The sequence below is a fragment of the Tamandua tetradactyla genome, chromosome 10 (genome assembly GCF_023851605.1).
Source record: "Tamandua tetradactyla isolate mTamTet1 chromosome 10, mTamTet1.pri, whole genome shotgun sequence".
Lineage (NCBI taxonomy): Eukaryota > Metazoa > Chordata > Mammalia > Pilosa > Myrmecophagidae > Tamandua > Tamandua tetradactyla.
In genome coordinates, this window is record NC_135336.1 from 103,513,626 (window position 1) to 103,536,017 (window position 22,392).

Consider the following 22,392-nt stretch of genomic DNA (forward strand, 5'->3'; position numbering starts at 1 on the left):
ATCAACTCTCTTCTCTTATTCTTCTTGGCTTATTTTTACAGACCATCAGAATGCCAGTTGAAAAATGAAAATTCCTATCATTAATTTTGGGGACTCAGATGTTCATAAATTACTCATTTGAGTGGGCTAGTTCTCAACCCACCAAATTATTTGACTCATTAAAATGGTTAGCAAATAGGGAGAAATAGGCAGGCAAGCACATATTGAGTAGAAAGGAGATTGAGTGCAACAGAAAAACTAATAGCGATGGAGATGAAGTGAAATAGCTGAAGCTTTGTTCCTGCCTCATATTTCTTTCTCATTTAAGTATTTAGTGGGAAAACGTTGGGGAAAAAGTTGGAGTTAACCTGTCACTCTTTCTTAAAAAGTAATAAAATTGCTTCTCCTGAGAAACCTAAAGGATATAATCTTAACTCTTGTAATATACAAGACCAAATAACCAATTTTTCCACTACAAAGAGGTTGTTTTCCACTGGTAGAAGTTCTTTTATACAAGAATCTAGTAGATCAAGTATTCGCTTGCCGTGATTTAAAAACCCTTTTCAGTGCCTTCTTTCCTCTGGAAGACAAAGATGTGTTTCAGATTCCTTTCTAAAAATATACATAAAGCAATGGCAATGACAGCAAACAACAAAAACAACCAGAGTTTAATGACAAATTACAGATTCCTCAAGAAGTAAAGTAATTCCTTTATGCTTTAAAATACCAGCTAAGTTCTAATCACACCATCTCATTGCAAATCCTAATTCTAGAGACTCTAACAGTGCTAGAAGCACGCTCACTCTGAGAGTGGAAAACCACTCAACACTCCACTGGTTGAAAGACTGGTTGGCAGGTCATTCTGATTAAAGATAAACTGAGTGTTTGAAGGGTGAAATATATGTAGTTAATCCATTACAAATGAAGTGTTAAGTTTCAGTCCCTCAAGTGTAACTCTAGCCAAGGAAAGAAAATTAAGTGCCTCTTGGAACTATCCAGAGTCAAATAATCGAATGCCGGATTTCAAACACATACTAAAAAGCTTGGAAATAAAGACTTGAAATGCTGGTATCTTCCATCAAAGATGAAAATGAGGTCCCATCACAGTTATTTCCAAATATTTAATAGGCAAAGAAAAGTTTAGAAAGAATTTAAGCTGAGACTGAGGGGCTGGGAGTTTCATCACTCCACATGGTTAAATTTTTGACCCTTTGAATGAAATTATGAATATAGGACCACGCCCTTGATGGACCTCTAATGAGCCAACAATGCAAAGGTCTAGAGCTTTATTTTTTTTGCTTCTCTTCTCCCTCCAGATGATGCATGTCAACTAAGGATCCGAGCAAGGGGGAAAAGATAACAGATGTGCCACATTTTTACATATTTTCATTTACATTTCCTTGATAACAAAATCATATTCAATTAAAATCAAAATTTATTTCAAGGAAAAATCAAATCAAAGGGTTTTTTTAATTCATTAAATATCTGACCCATTAATGCATAGCTTTTTTAATTTTATTTTTTTACTTTTAATCGGTATTTTAGGTTTCTAGAGACTCCACTCTATGCCATAATTTCCCCATGATTGAAAAAAAAGCCAGTGTGTATCCCCCATCCCCATCTCAAAGGTGGGTCTTTGTGAGAATCTTAGTAATGCTGTCTAGAACTATTGGCGACAAGAAGCCATGTAAGCATGGGATATTTATTCCCAAAATAGGATGGTGCTTTCAGATTACACTGGTTTGCTTCTATTTATTTTGTGGTTTTTCAAATGGAACATAGAATTTTTTAATGGTCTCACTGAGAAGGTCTAATGCATTGGCAGTGTTTCAAAATGCAAAATTCCTTTTAGGTCAAAGTACTCCACTAGCTTGGCCACTCCTTGATTGCTCTTGGAGTTGGGTGTTGAACAGGAAACTCATTTAAATCAGTAGACTGGTCAAATATAAGTTTTGGCATCTGAATCTTTTGTTAACATACTTATAGGAGAGTATTTTGTGCAAAGTAATAATAATTAAACCTACTTGGAAAATGGTAAGATTGAAGCCAGACATAATTTCAGAGCTATTTATTGAATATTATATTATTATATGATTTATTGAATTGTACACATATTGGTTTTTTAAACACACTGCACATTTGGTTTTTGTGTATTGCAAAGATCAGATGATCAAGTCTTCCAAACTTGGCTGAAATTACAATATGCTAAAGGAACAAACAAAAATACTTATGAATCTTATGCAACATCATTGAACCATATACAATATAAGTAAGCAAAATTAATAATCTTGATCACATTCAAATTAGTATGGATTTACATGCTGTGAAAAGAATTTACTAGTGCAATAGAAAAGCTGTAAACTTGCCTGTGGCATTATCTTCCTGTTGATTATACCACAATATAAAATGTAAAAAAACAAGTAAAATAACCAAAAAAAGAGCTAATAACTAACTACACAAATATGAAATATTAAAAAAAATTAATATCTAAAATAAACAATCATTAAGCTATCAACAGAAAAAGGAAAAAAAAAACTCCTGAAAAATTAAAGACAACATCCTATCTCTCACGCGTTGATTGAGATGGTTCTTTAATACCTTTATGAAGCTTATTCTTCATGGTTCTTACACTTGTGTTAGATTAGTTTAGTCCCAGGCCAGAGATTTTAGCCATATTTTCTGTTTAATGGAAGGACATTTGGAAATTTGGTAACATTTACAGCAATTATGACCATATATTTTTTATAATCTATTTCATCATTTCATCGATAATCTGAATCCAATTTACTTTCCTCATTATCTGAGTTACAATATTCATATTCTTATAGAACCAAACATACGTGAACATATTTTTCAAAGACTTGCTCTTTTAGTTGAAAATGACATTCATGGAAAAGCTTGAAAAGACAGGCTGTGTGTGTGTAGCCTCACGTGCATGTGTGTGTGTGTGTAAGTGTGTACCACCTGCACAGTTTCAGACACACGTTCCGTGAGTGAACATGTAGATTGTCCTGGCTTGAATGAAATGATAATTCACATTTTGCACATTCAGCCAATACCAGTGCATTTATTCTCTGTCACAAAAAGTACAGCGTACCAACCCCCCAATTTCAGCTAGATACAAAGTGTTACCTCTGTAACCCTGAATTGAACAAGACATTTAAATGCTGAGGGCATAGCTAATGTCCCATCAGGTTATCAAATTTTGACCGTGCTTCATAGAGTTATCTTAGTTATGTATTACTTGCCCTCAGAAATTCGTCTTACTCATTGGTCCATCCCAAACTTATATACTTCATCATCTGAGCAAATTTCCTTTACAGTTACACAGCTTAATTTTGTTAGTTTATTTGTGATTAGTTTGTGTTATTATCAACGAGCCATTGATTTATCACATCTGAGATGTCCATTTTTCTCAAGAGCTTTAGTTTTCTCTTGGGATGTCAGTGACTACTTCCATGAAATTCCCTCATGGACATGGCATGACAGTAGACCAGGAATGAAATGGCTGAACGGAATATTGGCCCATAATAATGAGCTGAAGAGAAAAGGACAGGGGAGGACAGGCTTCCACACAACCTCAGAAAGTACCTTTGAAAACACTGACCACAGCAGAGCTTCTCAAAGTTTAATGTACATCTAAATCACTGAGCATTTTGTTAAAATACAGACTCTGGTTCATCAGGCCTGGGAGGGGCCAGAGATGCTGCATTTCTAGGAAGCTCCCGAATGACGCTGATACTGGTGTCAGTGAACCACATTTTGTATAGAAAGAGCTAGAACATCCCCAAAGGAAAAATTAGTGTGAAGAATAGCATCGGTTTCATTAATGGTGTCTGCACATCTATCAGTTCCTGGTTTGATTAATTGTACTCTACACAGTTCAGTCCAGTGAAGAGTTATTTTCTTTGGTGTATAGAATGACATGAAGTATTAGTTTTTGTGAATATTGAGTCTCCCTGCCCCTTTCTGGGTACAACCAGGTAACCGTTATTATGCATAACCTTTTCTCTGCTTCAAAAAAAGAGTATAATTTCAGGTAACGATATAAGTGAATACTGAATCACATTTCAACCCTTGGTTATAATGTCTTTAATTCTTGGATGAAATAAATATATTATAAATGATAGTCTTGTACAGAAATGCATTGCCCTTTAATATCAGCTGTGCTAAATTTTCTGTCCATCCCATAGAACACAGTTCCTCTAAATGCAATCCCCAATTTTAGAAAAATTTACTTTTGAGGTTTCACTTCAGACAAAACCTTTTGAAAGAACCCCCCCTCAAATACAGAAATGCATGTTTAGCCACCAGGTCAAAGGAAAAGATTGATTTCGTAGATCTGTAGTGTCTCACAGTGCACGCACGCACGGGTCAACTGCACAGCAGCTTTCGGTTCGAGGGGGCTCCAGTGCAGGAACAGCTCACAAAAGTCAGACCACCGCCACGATCAGACATTGCTCTGTTGTAACAAGAGTGTCCTCAGCTCTCTTTCTCTCTGATCCTCCTGCCTGTATTTCTCCTCAAGTTTCTGCTTCTCGGAATCTGCACAGTAAAAGGTACAGTCTGAGCTCTTTCGGATCTGTTCAAACTGACTGAAATCGGCCACATACTTCCCAGTTTTGGAAAGAGAAACCACAGGCACAAACTCAAAACCCCAATAGATCTCCTCTGGGATATAAGAGGTTCGGCTCTGGCACACGGCGCTGGTGGACTCCACAGTGGCGTTAAGGAGAACCACCAGCTCAAAGTCCTTCTCCTTCAGGTTCTGGGGCGTGAGGTCTCTCAGGGGGCTCGTCTCATCTAGCACGTGGTAGAACGTCATGGGAAGAATGAGGAACGGGCTCTCTGAAGACGAGTCCACATGGAACTTGACGGTGGCTTGGTTGAGGAGGATCCGCTCCCCTTCCTTGGTGACGTGGGTCTGCAGGAGCTTGCCGGAGAGCTGGCACTGGATGAGCAGACTCTTCCTCATGTTAGCCACCTGGATCACCAAACACAGCTTCCCGTTCTGCTTGGTGATGACTGCACAGTGGCTGAACTTGATGGTCTCAGCTCGCTTTTTGGGTCTTGCAATTTTGGCCAGAAAGGTGCCCGTGATGAAGATTTCAATCAAGGTCGTGATAACCAGCTGAGCAACCAACAGGAAGATGGCGTGCGGGCACTCCTCCGTGATGGAGCGGACTCCGTAGCCGATGGTTGTCTGGGACTCCAGGGAAAAGAGAAAGGCCCCTGTTAGAGAGTCCACCTTCATGATGCAGGGAGTGTGGTTTGAAGTGTGCCCTCTGGGTTCTAAATCCCCATGAATAAAAGCAATGGCGTAGTAGATCACTCCAAAAAGAAACCAGGTCATCACGAAGGTGGCAGCAAACAGGGTGAGTTTGTATCTCCACTTCATGTCGATAACTGTGGTCCACAGGTCTTGAAGATAGAGTAAGTAGATGCCATCCACTTTGTCGATTCTCACGTTGCTGTGCCCGCTTTTGGACATGACACGGGGTCTGTTGGCCTTGAGCTCAGCTCCAGTGGTGTGTTTCACCAGGGGAGCACCAGACATGCTAATGTGGAGGGCGTCCATGACCACACTTCTGAGACCACTTAAGGAAATGACAAAGAAAGGTGCTTTGTTACGGCCTTGTGTGGGTGAACCCATCCAGAAAACAGTGATAGAATGTTCTTTGTGAAGGAAGAACTCTGAATACAAGGCTAATTGACTTGTACTTGAGGAAGGCGGTAGGATAGGTTCAATTGCTGCCTCTGAACTTCATTATCTGGATGACACTGGAGAAAGTAACCTCTCTGACCCTCAGTTCCCTAATCTGAGAAATGAGAATTCAGGTGACTTCTCATGCTTGTTTTTTTGTGATTAAATGAGATAATGGATATATTCTGTCAAAATAATGTTTCATACTCAAAAAAAAAAACAAAAACAAAACCATGCTTCTCTTTGTGATAATATGCTCTCCTACATACATCCTACATCACATTATTGTGAATAGTTACTCATACTCAAGTACCTATCATGGGTTTCCAATTATAGAAAAGTGAAAAAGTAATTTAACTGAGTGTGGGACCAGTACTGATATAACTAAAATCCACTATCCATAAGATGATTCTTGATATGACAGTGGAAAATATTACAAACTTACTTTTAAAACTCAAATCATTTTAATAAAAAAATTGAGTCCTTTTTATATAACATTCTCTATAATAGTAACACATTCCCCCACTCCAATGAATAATTTAGAATTCATGACCTCTCCTAAATCTTTATGACATTAGGAAATAAAACGAAGTCATCAAACAAACAAAAAACAAATTTATAGGGAGTAATTAAGCTTTACTAATGGCTTGATAGTTATGTTAGTTATTCTTAGAAAAGTGCTACCAACATACGATTTTAGGTATGACATTTCATGTGCAAAAATTCTTTCCTACTTCCATAGAACTAAGATAACTAGCAGGAGGAAATCTATTTGAATGAACAAATTAAAAAGTAAATATGTATAGACATATATATTGTAGAAGCAAAGACCTACCTAGGAGACGTGCTGGGTTCCCCCGCTGAGCCTCAGGGAATGCTCTGTAATATCAACAGACAGGAACAAGCTGGCTACACAGCATCTTATAGTACCTGCCTGGTGACTTAGATAAATTGCCCCTACATTCCTTGAAAGAGATAATGTGAGTGATTACGGGGTAACCCTGGTTGGTATTTTTTTTCCCCACTTCTTTGGTATTTTAAGGATGGAAAAATTCCCCCTTTTAAAAAGGAACTGGTATACAGCGGTCTACAATTCCTGTAATAATCTTTGCTGTTAGAAGTTTTAAAAGTAATTCCCTGCACAAATCCTTCAAGACACAAAGGAAACTAAAAGTTCATCCGTTGCAGAACACCTGTTCAGGACACAGTGAGCTGGTGGGTATTTTAACTTTTCTGTTACATTTTTAACAGCCTGTCATTTATCAAATGCTCCCTTGAAATAATAATTTTTTTTTCATGTGAAGTCATTATTTCATTTTTATTGCAAAGAGGGCCATACATTTCTAAGAATTCCTTTGACTCAGAGAAGCCTAATCTCACTTATATTGAGATTTAGAAAGAAAATACAGGATGTAATTGATAAATGTGGGTCTTAGTATATCCTCAGCAGGACTCCTCAGTAACCAAGAGAGAAGTGACTGCAGTGGGAGTCTGGAAAGAAAATGTCAAGCTGGCACACCCAACTGCATCGGCAAGCTCGAGACACTCCCATTGCAAGAGACAAATGCAGCTAAGGTACAAGTAACTGCATGCAATTTAAAAGGAACTTCTAGGGGAAAGTGCATGCCATTCAATTCACTGAAATAAAACAGAGGCTGAAGCTTTTGAGTGTGAGTGATACATATGGGCCCTTGGGGCACAAACAGAGCTCTAAACTCAACCCCCTCCCACTGCTCCCGCCAGATTCTGGAAATTTGGCCCTGTTTTATGGGAAGGCAGCGCCATGAAACTTTTGCTTTAACCTCTCCTTCCAAGGGGCCATAGACCAGGCTGGGGATGAGCTGGTCCTTTTTCCTCTCTCTGCTGAAAGTTCTTTGGCTGTATTTCTGCATGTCTGGGTTGCTCACACAGATAGCGCCTTCTGTTAGGGATTGGTACTCATAAATGGGGGAGCGAGATCTAGGGCTTCTGGGTCCAGGGTTCAGCGCTTGCTAGTGTGGACCAGGCTCAGAGGGTGTCGTCACCCCACTCTGTCCTTCCCCTCCCTCTCCGTGCCCTACACCCTCAGAGCCCACCACTACCTGGTCAGCACTCAGCAGGTCCAAAAGTTGTCTGTCTTCCTCAAGGCAGATGCCACGTCTTTGCTCCCCTTCACCCACCTGGCTATCATGGGGTTCAGCTACAGCCTGAAAGAGAGAGGGGCATGGGGTGTTCACAGGTGTTTACTAGAGCACCTCTGTGAAACTGGCCCTTAGCGCGTCCCTAGGGCCGGGGTATGACATTTGCCTTCCCATTCCTGATAATCTAGGCGTGCAAGGAATAGGGCAAAGGCCCTAAGGATGTTTTCAGGATCAAACTGAACCCCGGGCACAGTCCTCACTACAGAACTCCCACCCCTGGAGGGAGCTCAATAGCAGAACACCCTGGAGAGGCCCCCACCCCCATGGAGGCCGGCTGTGAATGGAGCCGCAAACAGGGCAGCAGGAAGCGGAAGTGCAGAGGAAGTAAACAGCGGGAACTGGAAGGGGAGAGTTGAGAGTATTTTTACCGCCTGTGGAAATGCATTCTTACTGTTGAGTCATAGAAGTTTAGAGTGGAGAGGACTGTGAGAACTGTCTCTGGGGACACACGGTTAACCAATGAGGAGGCCAACCTGAGAGTTTGGAGTGAATTATCTTGGTCACACAGCTGGCTCATGGCAGAAGGAATGAGGTCCAAAGTCTTTGAGCACTAGACCCAGGGAGCTTGTCCGTTTGTCACAAAATCCCCCTGAAACCTCCAAAGTTTAATGAAATCTGTTTTAAATTCAGGAGGTTCTTATGTATCTTACTTTTCTGAAATACTTCACCCAAAGTTATGGGTATTTACACACCTTTGTTTGTCTCTCTCTTACACATGCACATGCTTCACACTTCTCTTCTCATCCACGAATTATTAATAATAATTAATTTTATGGTTGAAGTGCTCCAATTGTCACCTTGTATAGCGTCTTCTAGCATGGATTGGCCCAGTATGTTCAAAGAAACCACACGGTAACTTGGGACGCACTGTTCTGGCAGAGAGAGAACTACCCCTAAGTGACCAGAAACCCAATGACCAGTTAGAAAAACTATATATGCAAATAGTAAGCAAGAATAGAGATAGAAGGATCCAAAATGAGAAATATTTGGATGACAACAAAATAATTTAAAAATAGAGAATCTTATATAATGCCATGTGCTAGGAACTGTTCAAAGGGCTTTCCATACATGATCTCAATTAACCCTCACGCCAACCCTGTGAAGGAAATACCATCCTTATCTCCATGATGAGGAAACTGAGGCACAGAGAGGTTAAGTGACTTCCCAGTAGCTGTCAAGGTGCTATAACACCAGCTGCATCAAAATCACCCAGAAGACTCGATCCAGTGGATCTGGGGTGGAGTCCAAGAATTTGCATTTCTAACATGTTCCCAGATGATGGTCCAGGAACACACTTTGTGAGCTACCACACTATGGTATATAGGTTGAATTGTATCTAAAGCTTTTTCTTTTTACAGAAGATCCTTATCCCCTCACTTTTTCTTTGCATTTACAAACAACACTATTGCACAAACACATTGAGAACATCGTTTAGTGATCTTCAGGAATTTAAAGTATCAATTTCTTTAAATCAGCAATATGATGACTTTAATCAAAACTTAAGTAATTGGAGAAAAAAGGATTAGCCAAAATTAATACAGATAAATCTTTAATTGCCACAATGGATGTCTACCTATGACTTTTACTACTAACCTGTTACATGATACTTCTTTTTTCTGTATCTATGGGTCCTTCTGTTAATTTCCAGAGGATGCTTTGTTAGGAGGAAAAATGAGATTCAGAACACTCCTCTCCCCACCTCGTCAGTACAAAATGGAGCACTTCTAAAAATTTAGAGCTCTATTGAGTCAATTGAAGGTTTTCAATTTGCCTATCCTGGGAAAACTTCAGTCTATGTTCCATGGTGGGCCAAAATAGTAGATGCACCTGCTAAAAAAAAAAATAGCTCACAGTGAAAATGAGAGGGCAACAGTTTCCCAAACCTGGAATTTCTCATCCAAGCCCTAAGTGACCTTCACTCCAAGTACCTTCAAAGGGGATGGTGAGGCGTGGATGAATGAAATCTAAATCAAATCACAATTTTGGATTTCCAGACTAAAATTTGAATTTGGTGGGGGTGGGGGGGGCTGACTTTTAATCTCTGACAAAACATGGCTTCCTGTTTGCAAGAAAAGTTGTTTTAAAAGGTTTCCTGGGTGTCAAACATTTCCAACAAAGCAATGTTTTGGTGATCTCTTTGGCTAAGCATCAGAAAGACTTGGATTAAATTTTAGCTTAAGCATCTCCATGTTTAAATATTAAGTAGAAAAAAATACTTGACAAGAATGTACTTGGGGTTCACTGAACTCAAAAGTTTAAAAAATAATGGAAATTAAAGTCAGTGAGGCTTAGTCATCCTCTCTTTGGATCCTGTGCCTTTGGCCACACAAACACAAGCACTGGGATCTCGACTTCGGCTTCGAACCATATTCCTCTATGCTATTCAGAGCAGTCTGAGGATTTGTTTCAGTGCTGGTCTGCTGATTTAACTCTATCTCTTGGCTTCAGCAATCCAGATGATGACACAAAGAGCTTTGCTCAGGTGGCCTCAGAGAGGGACAAATTCATTTGAAAAGAATAAGGTGGTCAAAGTTGGCAGTTAGCAGACCCCAAAGGGCACACTCCTTTGGTTCTTACCTGTTGGGTAGTTTTTTCTTTCCTTCTGAGACTTTTTTTTTTTTTTTTACTCCTTAGTCATTGAGAACAGAGGGTGACTGGAGGGAATGACAATTCCTTAGAGCTATGGAAGTGGTCATTTATTCTCACATCTCCATGAGAATCAAAAACATTGCAGGGAAATATATGTTGGGAATATGGAAAATTTGCAGCCTCATTTCTTCCGTTTAAATGGTATGTTTTGAAGATGTGAACTTGAAGCCTTTGGTAAATTTTGGTCATTGTGGTAGATCAGATGTTGTCCCCAGTTATTCACTGCACACCTCTGCTGGGCTCACCCCTAAAGGACCCTGGCGGGGACCAGCCCCATCCGAACAGCACTTCATACCTGCTTTGGGGCACATGGGATCCTGTGACCCACCCTGACCAATGGAGGGAGTGGCAGTGGCTGACAGCACACCCAAACCGAGGCTGGGACTCACCACGTGTGTTTGGTTGTACCACTGCTCCCGGGTGCATCTCAGGTCGGACCCCTGCCCTCTGGGGCGTGGGGAAGGACACCCTTGGAACAGAGCTACAGCATCACCACAGCAACTTATAGCTCTTACTGTGAAGCCACTGGGATATTGCTGTTGTTTGCTATTGAGGTAAAGGCTGATGACAGGTTGGTCCTTACTGCAGATTTTTTTATTTATGTATGTATCTATGCCTGACATATAAGGCACTGCATTTAAAGGAAAGACCATATAAAGTCCTGCAATATACTGATGTAAACTCCAAATGTTAGTCCATGACTACTTACTGACCAGGAAAAGTAAACCCAAATCAAAGAAGATTCCAGTAACATTTTCCTGATCCTTAAGGCCAATAGAGAAAAAAAAAAAATAACTAATTAATCCTATTAAATTACTTCAAACCCCAAATTTAAATTTACCACATAAATTTATCACAGAGCAAAATAAAAGGGCAATATCTTATCACTCTCATTAATAGAGCAAGAAATCCCAGTTTAAGGGCCTGGGGGCCTCGTGGTCTCTGATGCTATAAGCATTCTTAGAGGCTGTGTGGCAGGGAAAGATATAACATCACTTATAGCTGTCTGGGGAAGGGTGGCTTTAAAAGAGAATAGGAAGTGACTTAAAAGAAATTTTTGAAGTGATTACAAACATTATTTTATTTAATCATTCTCTTTACCTTGTGAGGAATATGTTATTTTCTCCAATTTCTAAATGAATAAACTAAGCGGAGAGACATCAAGCAGTTTACACGTGTTCATGAAGTTCATAAATTGAGGGCCGGATCAGCAAGCCAGGCCTACCTGCCTCCATGGCTTTCCCTGCCAAACCACTGCACTCTTCCACCATCAAAATGAACCTCTGAAGGGCCTGTCTGCTTGCGTGTGGTGCCACATGGCCTAAAGGAAGCTGCTGGTCACTAAACACGTGGCATTTTTTGGAATCAATGGGCATTCATAGAACTTGTAGCTCCATTTGAATTATTGCTTGCTCTAGGCCAGGTCTTTTATACGGTGTTAGATATGAAGATAATTCTCACATAGACTCTGGAATAGGTACCCAGCTGTTCCCGTATTCCAGACGAAGAAATCAATACAGAACGAGGGCTGTTCGAATTCATAATCCAAGCATCTAAATTTCATCGCAGAAGCTCTCTAACTTCAGAGAGCATCAGAATCACCCAGAGGGCTCGATAACACACCAATGGCTGGGTCAACCCCAGAGATTATGGTTCAGAAACTTGCATTTCTAACAAGTTCCCAGATGATGTTGATGCCCCCTTGTCTGGGGGACCACACTTTGAGAACCACAGATTTATAACATTTACCACTTAATGAGTTAGAGGAAATTAACAAGTAAATATATCTGGTGGCTTCAGCAATATCAGTCTCGTTATTTCAAAGGACTGGGCTTTATGGCAAGAGAAAGGAGAGAAAGCCAATGGGGTTAAATGCACAGATATGGCAGCTGCCAGATGGAATTTTCAGTTAGCCAGGAATAGTTTTCTAGGAAATACTAATTTAGGTTTAGGAATATTCTTTTTGGGAAAATATGAGAATTTCTGGAAGAGAAAAGAAACGGAATGAGAACCACTTTGTAGTTTCTTCCTTGGATGCTGGGTATCATCATAAAGTGGCTTTCGATGTTCTGCTGGATGGAAATAGTGGTGATCCTAGGAATAGAGCAAGAGGGCCAAAACTGGTAAGATCTTGGAAGTTCTCTCCCTCAACCTCTCCAAGGCACACGGTACAGGTAGGCCATGGTTGGGAGGATTTGTGCGCAAAGGTTTTTGGAAAGTTTTGCCTAATGAACACTTGGGTGTTGCCTTGGGTGATGCTTATTGTCTCTGCCTTTTGGAGATTCACTGCGCATACTACAGGTTCTGAGAAGTCCTAAAGCAAAGGCCTTTGCTTTGGCTTTTATCTGACATCTGGGGGCAATTTGAAGAACACTGATCTGTTCTGAATGCCTCGCTTTAAATCTGGGAGAAAAAAAGATAAAAGAGATTGAGCAATTTGTTTAGAATCCCTGAACCAATGACGAAGTTAGGGCTGGGAGTAAGCTTTTGTGACTTTTAATAATCCACTTTATGGGCTTATAGCTCTCTTGGTTGCCGTGAAATATCTCACTGTACCAGAGATGGCTCAGCATCGCTTGGGAGTGCATTAGAATTGCAAATTCTTGGGTCCCGCATGGGAGATATTGAATCATAATCTCCGAGATACTGCCCAAAAATCTGTGTTTTAAAAAGCTCTCCAACAGTTTCGCAAAAATTTGAGAACTACTATTGAGGACTCAATTTCCCAAAGGATTTTATGGCTAGGGTTTGTTAGTGATGGCTTAGTGAATTGGAGAGGACTTCCTTTTGCCCTTTTAATATATTGGAAATGCAATAAATACTCCTTTAAAGACAATCCCACATTTTGCATTGCATGTGAACATCCAAGGAATCGATTTACCTCCATCATCAAATATTTAGCCTTTTTCCTGTGTTTTCCCATACATTATTATTGTTTTGAATTCCTTCAGTACCAAAAAATTTCCTTTTCCATCTCTAAATGTGGCTTGCATAGTTATACTCTTTGCTCCTCAATACAGATTTGTTTTTTCATTCCATAGAACATCCACCTTTCTCTACTCAGCAAAGACAAGTTTAAACAGATCATGGTTCAACAGGAGACTCATTTTCCATGGCAAAGAATCCAAGCACTGGAATAAGTCAGAGGTATCATTTGCTGAATATTTTTGTAAAGACAGTTTAATTTCAGGCTCTCTATTTGCAAGAGAGCTGGCTAACCCAAATAAAACATTATACATCTGTCTGTTGTTACGAGTGACCAACTTCAGCTGAACATTATTACTTCATAACAGCTAACTTTCCTATAGAGTAAGAATGTGCAACAGCTAAGAGCAAATGGAAATTTCCTTTGGTTTACCACCCGTGGGCTCTCTCCCTGCTCTAACATGTGAAAAACGTGGGTAACAGGCATATTCTCCCCTCTAATCACAGCATGGCTTGGACATGCATTGTTGTAAGATGACTGGAAAAACAGGAAAATTTATGTCTGACAAGGCAAATCATATTGCATTCACCTCCCTAATGCACTGCCCCCAAATTTTCTCTTTAGGGAAGATAGTTCTTCAACTAGCTCATGGAATCTCGCTTACTATTCTTGTCTGGATTAGTTCAGATGTAACACAGAGGAGAAGATGGTTCAAAACAACACCATTTCATTAAGGAACAGGAAAAAGAGAGCATTTGGGCTTGTCTGATGGTAACTGGAATGTCAGAGGAAAGCCATGTGTATCCGCAGACAGTACTTTTTCTCTTGTAACTCATTTAATGAAACTTTAACTGAGCATTTAGCACATTAAAAACGGAAGAAAACAGAAAGAAGCAAGGGTGTACGTCTTCTCTAGACCTTTAATCACTGTATGACTTGAAAAATTGCTTGACGCAGGATCACTGCATTTTTTACAACATATCATTGGATAATCTTGCAACATACCAAGCTGATTTCCCCTAAAGAAATCTCTCATTTATTATGACACTGAGTCTTCCACCTTTAGTCACTGACATTTGACTTTCTTTGCCTCACCTTTGCAATATTTTTGCTATGATGAAAGCATGAAAATATAGAAAGCAGATCTAAGACTGGCTTGTTTTTCAGGCTTCATGCTGGTTAATTTTTCTTTTGCCTAAAATAAACTTGCAATTGTTGTCTATGCACATTAATGATTAATGGATTTTTATGTGATTCACCTGGACATTAGGATAGAATTATTCTCTTGGTTGATTCCCACGTCTATTTTTATCACGATTGAAAATACATCCCAGACAAAGGAAATTATAACTTTTGTTCCACTCGGAGCTGAGTTATTTAACAATAGGATAAATGTCAAAAGGTTCTGAAAGTTAGTCTTGCTGTCCTTCTAAACTTTGACCACATTTCACAGATCAAGAAACTGGATCTCACGGGAGCACAGTTAATACTAAAATTCTTGGATTATGGTCAATTTACTTTAAGGGCTGGTTATATTTCTGACTTGCCTGCTTGTCCTAAAGTTGAAAACGTTGATGCTTGTGATGTTTGAGTGGTAATAAGAAAATTGTCAAGCCTCAGAATGCCTTCACATTCAATCAAAGTCCGAGACCCTCGGACAGTTCACTAATCTCTACGGGTAAACAGTGTATGAAAATACAGCCTAACCATCTGTAGTTAATTAGCTGGAGAACTATTGGCAGGATTTTGGTGCTTTAGAGTTGCCAGGTAAAACACAAGAGGTGCAGTTAAAACTGAATTTCAGATGAACAATGGACAATGTTTTAGTATAAGTATGTCCCATGCAATATTAATGATTAAAACTGTATTGTTTTTTAAAAGTATTATTATTATTACAAAACTTTGGTTGTTCATCTGAAATTCAGATTTAACTGGGCATCCTATATTTATACGTGCTAAGTCTGGCAATCTTAGGGAAGAGCAGATTTATGCTCAAGAGCAGTTCAGACAGCTACGGATCTTCAAGTCAAGTTCTAATGTACAGGGAACGCTCTTAAGAAGAACAGAAACCCAGATTTTCCTAGTCCTATCAACTCTGAAAACAAGTTAGCCATTGTGGAGTGGGGGTGTGCCAAAAGGAGGACCCTCTATGGAATCCTTTTTGATCCATCTTCCTGTACACATTTTCTAATTTTAAACAATTGGCCTTCACAAATACTGTTTTCTTTTACAAGAAGGGCCTGGATTCTTAACAATTGGCATCATAGTTAATCCCCTTTCCAACGGGACATTACTGTATGCACAGATATTGGTAGAGAGCACTGAGTTAGTGCTCACGGAATTTGAATAATAATTTCAGTGGGGGACATCCCAACATCCTCTACTCTAGAAGTGATGGTGCAATTTCTTCTCACATTGAAATAAAGGAGGAAATGGCAGAAAACTCCTGAATTAGATACGTATCTCTTGATCTTCATAGTTTTCATTTCTCAGAATTAGGTAAACTGGATTTTTCCAGTAACTATACTCTTCAGTTACATGCAATGTTCCATTACCATAATTTCACCATAACTCATACCAGGAAAAACAGAAAGCTTACTCTTCCACAGTGTACGAATTCAGACAATACTTCCCTTCACAAATGTCTTAGTGGCTTCTGTTCTATCCATTCAGAATAAATCCTGAATGCCTTTGCAAACAAAAAGAAAATCTTCTAAGCACTGGCTCCTCTCCCCTCTGCAGTTGTGTCCCCTTCAGGATTCTGTCTGGGTCTGTACTAGTCCTTTCCTAAACAGCCCAGTGCTCATTGCTCCACATCTGTAAGCATGTAGTTCCTTCAGAAAGCGTCTTCATTCTCTCCCCTTCTAGGTTAACTCCTACCTGTCCTTCCAAAGTCAGGTTGAACGTTACCTCTTCTGTACTTAAAAATAAAATTAAATTCTTCTTCAGAGGCAGCATAGTATAAAGATTATCAACACTGGATCCTGTTTTTGTGGCTGTGTGACTTTGGACAGGTTTCTTAACCCCACTGAGCCTCAGTTTTCTCATCTGTAGAATGGCAATAATGATAGTTCTTTACCTCACAGGATTGTATAAGGTGAAATAAATGAAACACCATGAAACCCTGTCTGGGCCTGTGGATCTTTAAATGTGTTAGCTGTTATCATTGTATGCTCACAAATAGGCAAACACACAAAGTAGGACTTACCAAAAAGAAACTGCATTTGCACATACAAAGAACAGAAGGTTAATATTCTTACGAGGAAGGCCTCATAAATCAATAAGAACATCCCCTCCACCCCAAACAGGCAAAGACTATAAACGTACAAGTAAAAACAATTTAAAAGGTGAGTAAACCTGAAGGACCTTCAACCACATTTATTCATTCATCTGAGTTCCTAAATTTACTGAGCACCTATTATCCAGCAGTGAATAAGACTGACTTGACTCTTGAGCTCATGCAGTTTGCAATGGAGCAGGGAAGACAGGCAGTTACTATTATTTAGCACGGCGCTCACTTTCGTACATAATCCCAATGCAGAAGGAGGATCCATCCTGGAGGTGAGACACTGAGTCTGAGTTTGAGCATATGAGGTTGAATCTGCCTGGGAGCCACCCAAACAGAGATAAGCTCTGGGGATAGTGCTTAGGAGCCTGGCGTTCAAAAGAGAGGCTGGACAAATGACTTTGGCATTTAAGTTTGCAAATAGAATGTGAACCTTGTCAGTGGATGGGCCTCCTCCAGAGACAGCAGAGTATGGGAGAAGCAACACCAGGCCCAGCCCTGGGCAGCCTCGGGGCAAGCCAAGGAAGTGGCTCTAGCAAAGGAGAGACTGAGAGGGGCCACCAACCCAGGGTGCACAAAACCACAAGAGACCTGATGTTCACTTATCAAATTACCAAAGTTTATAAATATTTGTTAGCATTCCATAAAGACAAGTATGATAGATGAACACCTTTGTGCATGACTTCTCCTAGATTAATTTAGCATAGATTATTTTATATACTTTGAAACTATTTATTTATACCTCTGACCCAGTAAATTGGCCTCCAAGAATGACTAAGAAATGTGCATCAAGATAAAGTACAAGAATATTTGCTACATTAATTAGCATGTCAAAACATTCAAAATAACCTGAATATACCATAACACCTAAATAATTTTAAATTTATAAAATATTTATCGGGTGGACTATTATGCCATTTTTAAAAAAATCATAGCAAAATGTTCATGATATGTAGAATAAGAAACAGCAATCAGTAAAGCTGAATAAATAGTGTAATCGTGCCGTTTTTTTCTCTCTCTAGGTAAGAGTAAAATAAAATGCCACCAAAATGTTAACAGCAGTTATCTCTTCAAAGGAAAACAAAATTAGAAAGAATTTTTAAGCAGACTTTCCACTTTTATGTTGTTAATCTGAAAATTCAATTTCCTTAGCACAGACCTTTCCCAAGCATTCCAGATTTTACTGTAAATGAGCAGTACTTACTCTGATCTACTGAGAAACTTTCCACCTACTGTCGTGGCCAAACCTTATGAAATAATTTACTCTCAGAGACTTTTGATTATAAAAATCCAAGAATCTAGTGCTCTGTAAATATTCAGAGTTATCATTTCACATCAAGTTAATGCTTCATTTAATTGACTGAATTAGAGGAGTTTGCACCTTAGCAAAAGGGAGTGGTGATAAAGCATGTTTCCTATCCCATGCCTTTGCTTGGGCAAGTCCCTTTACTCCAGATTCTTACTCTTCTGCACTCCTGGAAAACTCCTACTTATCCTTCAAGACCTAGTTCAAATGACACCCCCTCCATTTCCAGGCAGAGTTCATCTTGCTTCTTTCTTCTGTCTCTTGTGAGCTGGCCACTCTTCATGATAACACTGTCTTGCTGTAATGATCTATTTCGGTGCTTGTTTTCCCTCTAGACCAGGCTCTATGGGGTGGGCTTTTAATTCAACCTTTATCCCTGGTATCAAACAAAATGCACACAGCACATGGTAGGGATTTGATGCTTAAGGGAGGAACAAAGTGTTCAAGTGGACTCAGAGTTGTCCTGACTCAGTATTTGATTTAGCTCATTTAAAGATGATGTACATAGGGTGGTGCAGCGGTGGCTCAGTAGCAGAATTCTCGCCTGCCATGCTGGAGACCCAGGTTTGATTCCCGGTGCCTGCCCATGCAAAAAAAAAAAATGTAAAGATGATGTGCATAGCGTTCTAAGTCAGAGAGAAGCCTGTCCAAAGCCAGGCACATGGAGGGGAGAGCAAATACTTGATGGACTTGAGTGATTGAGGTAGAAATAAAGACCTAGACTTCTGATTTTGATTCCTGGCACAAAGACTAATATCTTACACTTCCTACCTTGAAGAGAAAGTGGATTGTTCATTTCCCAGATTTATGAAAACAATAAATACCTTGAGCATAAATTTATTCAATTCATCCCCCAAATTACTTGCTATTTGTATTTTGTGTTCTATAGGGCCTTAAAGTATATTGTACATTATATATATAAAATATTCTAAGATTCCCTTCAGATCTCTTTTTGCCTTCTTAGACCAGGGATCGCCAACATGGGGTGTACCAGTAATCCATCTGGATACAGCAAGAAAATAATGGAACTACTCATAGCTAGCTTTCAGTTTGTCTTTTCTTTAAAAATATTTGTTTGTGAATAGCAAAAATGTGCCTAATATATTAGTACAGGACAAAAATTAATATGTTGTGAGTGTATGCTCCGAAGCATTATTATAGATGTGTGGTGATAGGGGGAGAGATTATAATACCTTATAATACCAGGGTTTCTTAAATGTAAATGCACATGCAGAGCTTCTGGGTATCCTGTTAAGATTCAGATTCTGATTCATTATGTCTGGGGTGGGTATGGTCCGAGAATTTGCAGTTCTAATAAATTCTCACATGATACCACATTTTGGGTAACAACAAGCCTTTAACAAACGTGGTTCCTTATCTCAGCCACACAACCAGAACTCACACACGTAGAGTGTATGACTCTTTTCTCATTTCTCCCATGTATGGCCATAGCTGGCACCATCCTAGATGATAGGAGAGAAGGTAATCCATTCTCTAAAATGGATACCATGGGGTCATTGAAGTTGACTTCTCTCACAGAACAATAGCGAGGAAGGGGCCTCCAAGGAACTTGCTGGGCACATGGTTTTACCTATGGGGGAAAGCTCAAAGTCACTAGTTGAACCCTTAATTAAAAGAAAGAAAAGCACTGTTTATAAATCACCATAGAACATTATGGAATCACCCTGTAGTCTGTGTCAGGAATTCTTCTTGTAGTCAGGAATTCTCTTCCAGTGTCTAGTTTAAATATGGAAACATCCTTTATGGGAAGCATAGCTGGAAACCAAGCTCTTGCCCACTCCTGTTCATCAAAGATTCCATATTGTTAACATTAAATGGAGGAGTGTTCAATCAGAAGCCTCTTCTATTCTGACTAATAACAGCTAATTCCATATACCCCTTACATTGATGGGATCCTTGGGCTTGGTGAGTAGTTTACAAATGCTCTCTGTCCAAAGAAAGAAGGAAAAAAAATTCATACACACATACACATAGTCCTCAATAAACATGTGAGTACACACATGTTATTGACTGAATATGATTCCCTTAATTCACTAGGTCTACTGAGCAATTTGTGTTTGTGTGTCCTATTACAATTTTTAAAAGACTACCATGGTCAAATTTGAACTATGTACCTTAGTTTAATTTCTGAGGCAGTTTGCATTATGTGATAGCAGTTACACTATGCTCTATGTAACAAGTGGTTTCAAAGTTTTCAAATATCTGCATCTATTATCCTATGTAAATGGTGTTAATGGATTATGATGCATAGCTGAATTATCAATATGTTTGTACAGAAACAAAGTATAGCAGAACAAGACTTAGCCCCTTAACTCCCCTGAACAGCTAAGTGTGTATGTGCAAGAATGGTTAGAGACAGTGGGAGGTTGGGAGAGGAAATTCCAATAGACCATTAAATTGATCACTAGACATGAGTTGGCCCTTGAATTAGACCTAGTTGTCCAATTCCTAATGTTCTTCCTTAGTTCTATCTTTAGACCTATTTTCAGCCAAGAGACTCAACTCTCAGGGGGTGAAATCTACCATGGGACCCTGGCTGAAAGACTTTGGTAATGTCTTCATGTTTGATGAGTGCCAATGTCTACCTACTTCCTCCAGGCCATTGGTAATAAAACCAATGAAATGAAAAAGACCAGAATGCTTGATTAGGGTTGTGCAAAGTAACCAGGAATTTAGCTAAAGAGAATGCCTTGTGTCACAGTTTTGAGGAGCAGAATCAAGGAAGTGGGGAAGAGCTTGAAAGAGGAAAGCAGTAGCACTTTGTCTCTATGCTCCTTGATGGCCAGGTCATCACTCTGTAACCCCTGGCAATAAGTCCTCTGCCCACTACTCCCCTTGGTCAGAATCACTAACAGGTCAGCTGATGGACATATTTATTCCTTGTGTTACTTGACACTTCTGTAATACTTTAGAATGTTGCTACAGCTTTCTCCTGATTTCCCCCATCCCACATCCTGCCCTACTTTTCTGGAGTCTTCTCAGCTCCATTTGTAGATTCCTCTGCTTCAGCCCATCCTTTCAATGGCACTTTCCTGAATGCTCCAAATTCCAAACTGCTTTTCTTCTCACTCAAAGCATACTCTGACATCCACTTGCATGGTTTCAGATGCTTCCATTATCATTCATGAAGCCTGGAATTGGCTTTTCCACCCCACCTTTTTCTCACCATTTCCAAGTCAGCCGTCAGTCAACTTTCCAGGGCCTCCCCATGTAATTGCCAATGGAAATTAATCCAATCCAAATTAAACCTGGCTTACTTTCATTATCTGTATCCCCAGGGCAGCAACTTCTGCCCCTGTAGATCCTTAGGCAGTGATATACACTGAATAACCCTAGATCCCCAATCAGGAACTTCCTTACTGTGGATTTTTACTTCAATGTTCCTTGATACTATCTCCATGTCCCTTCCCACTGTCACTGCCTGGGTTCAGATTCACATACTTTCTTTGGTGATTACACCAAGCTTGTTAGCTAGGGTCCTTGCTCAAATGCTCCTCCCTCTAGAACATTTTCCATAGAGCATCTTAAGTGATCCCCTAAGGTACTCCCCAGCTGGCCAGTTCAATGACTCTCATTATCTGAAGGTGGCACCTGAGACCCTTCAAAAGCTGGCCCTACCCTATTATCCAGTTCAGCAGCGACCACTCCTCAGACCATTATCTGCTCAAGTTATGCTGAATGACTCACAATTGACCCAATGTGCTGGTACTCCACTGATGGATTTGATGGCTTTAAGCACATGATGCCACCCGTTGGGAAGCTCTCTCCCTTTCTTCACTTGCTGTCTCCATCTCTCTTTTGAGATGTTGCCTATCCTAGGTATGAGTCTTCCTTACCTGTTCTCCTGGGTTAGATGCTTTCCCTACATGCTTTTCTGTGCTTCTATCTCCCAGAATATTTTTCTCAATTTAGTGGAATTGTGTGCATACTTGTGTGTATCCAATTATGATAATAATTATCAAACTAATAACTGCTACTAATTGAGAACATACGTGGGACCAAAACTATATTGACTGTTTGTATATGTTAATTACAAACTCCAGAGGAACTCTGGTAAAACTCTAGTAAAAGAAGAGGTTCGAATAAGTTATTGCTTAAGGTCCTGCAACAGTATTTAGATCCTGGTCTGTCTGATTAAAAATCCAGGATTTAATCCATCAGACCCATTGCTTCTTGCTGAAATGTAAGCTATCATATCTTGTCATGTAAATACCAATGCCTATGTTCTAGCAAGGGCTTAATGTTTGATGAATGAATGAAAAGAAACAAATGGAGCCTTGGGCCTTAATATGAACATGCCCTACACACTGGTTGATTTATGAACTTACTGAAGGGAACATC

The 22,392-nt window shown here is 39.7% G+C and overlaps 1 protein-coding gene across 4 annotated transcripts in view; it reads right to left on the minus strand.

The window, feature by feature from the left end:
- Positions 1–2,044: 2,044 nt before the first annotated feature.
- The window catches only part of KCNJ15 (potassium inwardly rectifying channel subfamily J member 15), a 40,539-nt gene continuing 20,191 nt past the window's right edge, over positions 2,045–22,392 (minus strand). For 3 of the 4 annotated variants that reach the window (XM_077119080.1, XM_077119078.1, XM_077119081.1), the window contains 3 exons: positions 7,765–7,869; positions 6,519–6,562; positions 2,045–5,576 (listed from right to left, as the gene is read on the minus strand). In XM_077119080.1, coding sequence (XP_076975195.1) covers positions 4,430–5,557 — 1,128 coding nt within the window. In that variant the 5' untranslated portion in view covers positions 5,558–5,576; positions 6,519–6,562; positions 7,765–7,869 and the 3' untranslated portion in view covers positions 2,045–4,429. The remainder of the gene's footprint in view (positions 5,577–6,518; positions 6,563–7,764; positions 7,870–22,392) is intronic. The other variant, XM_077119082.1, reaches the window with a different exon arrangement.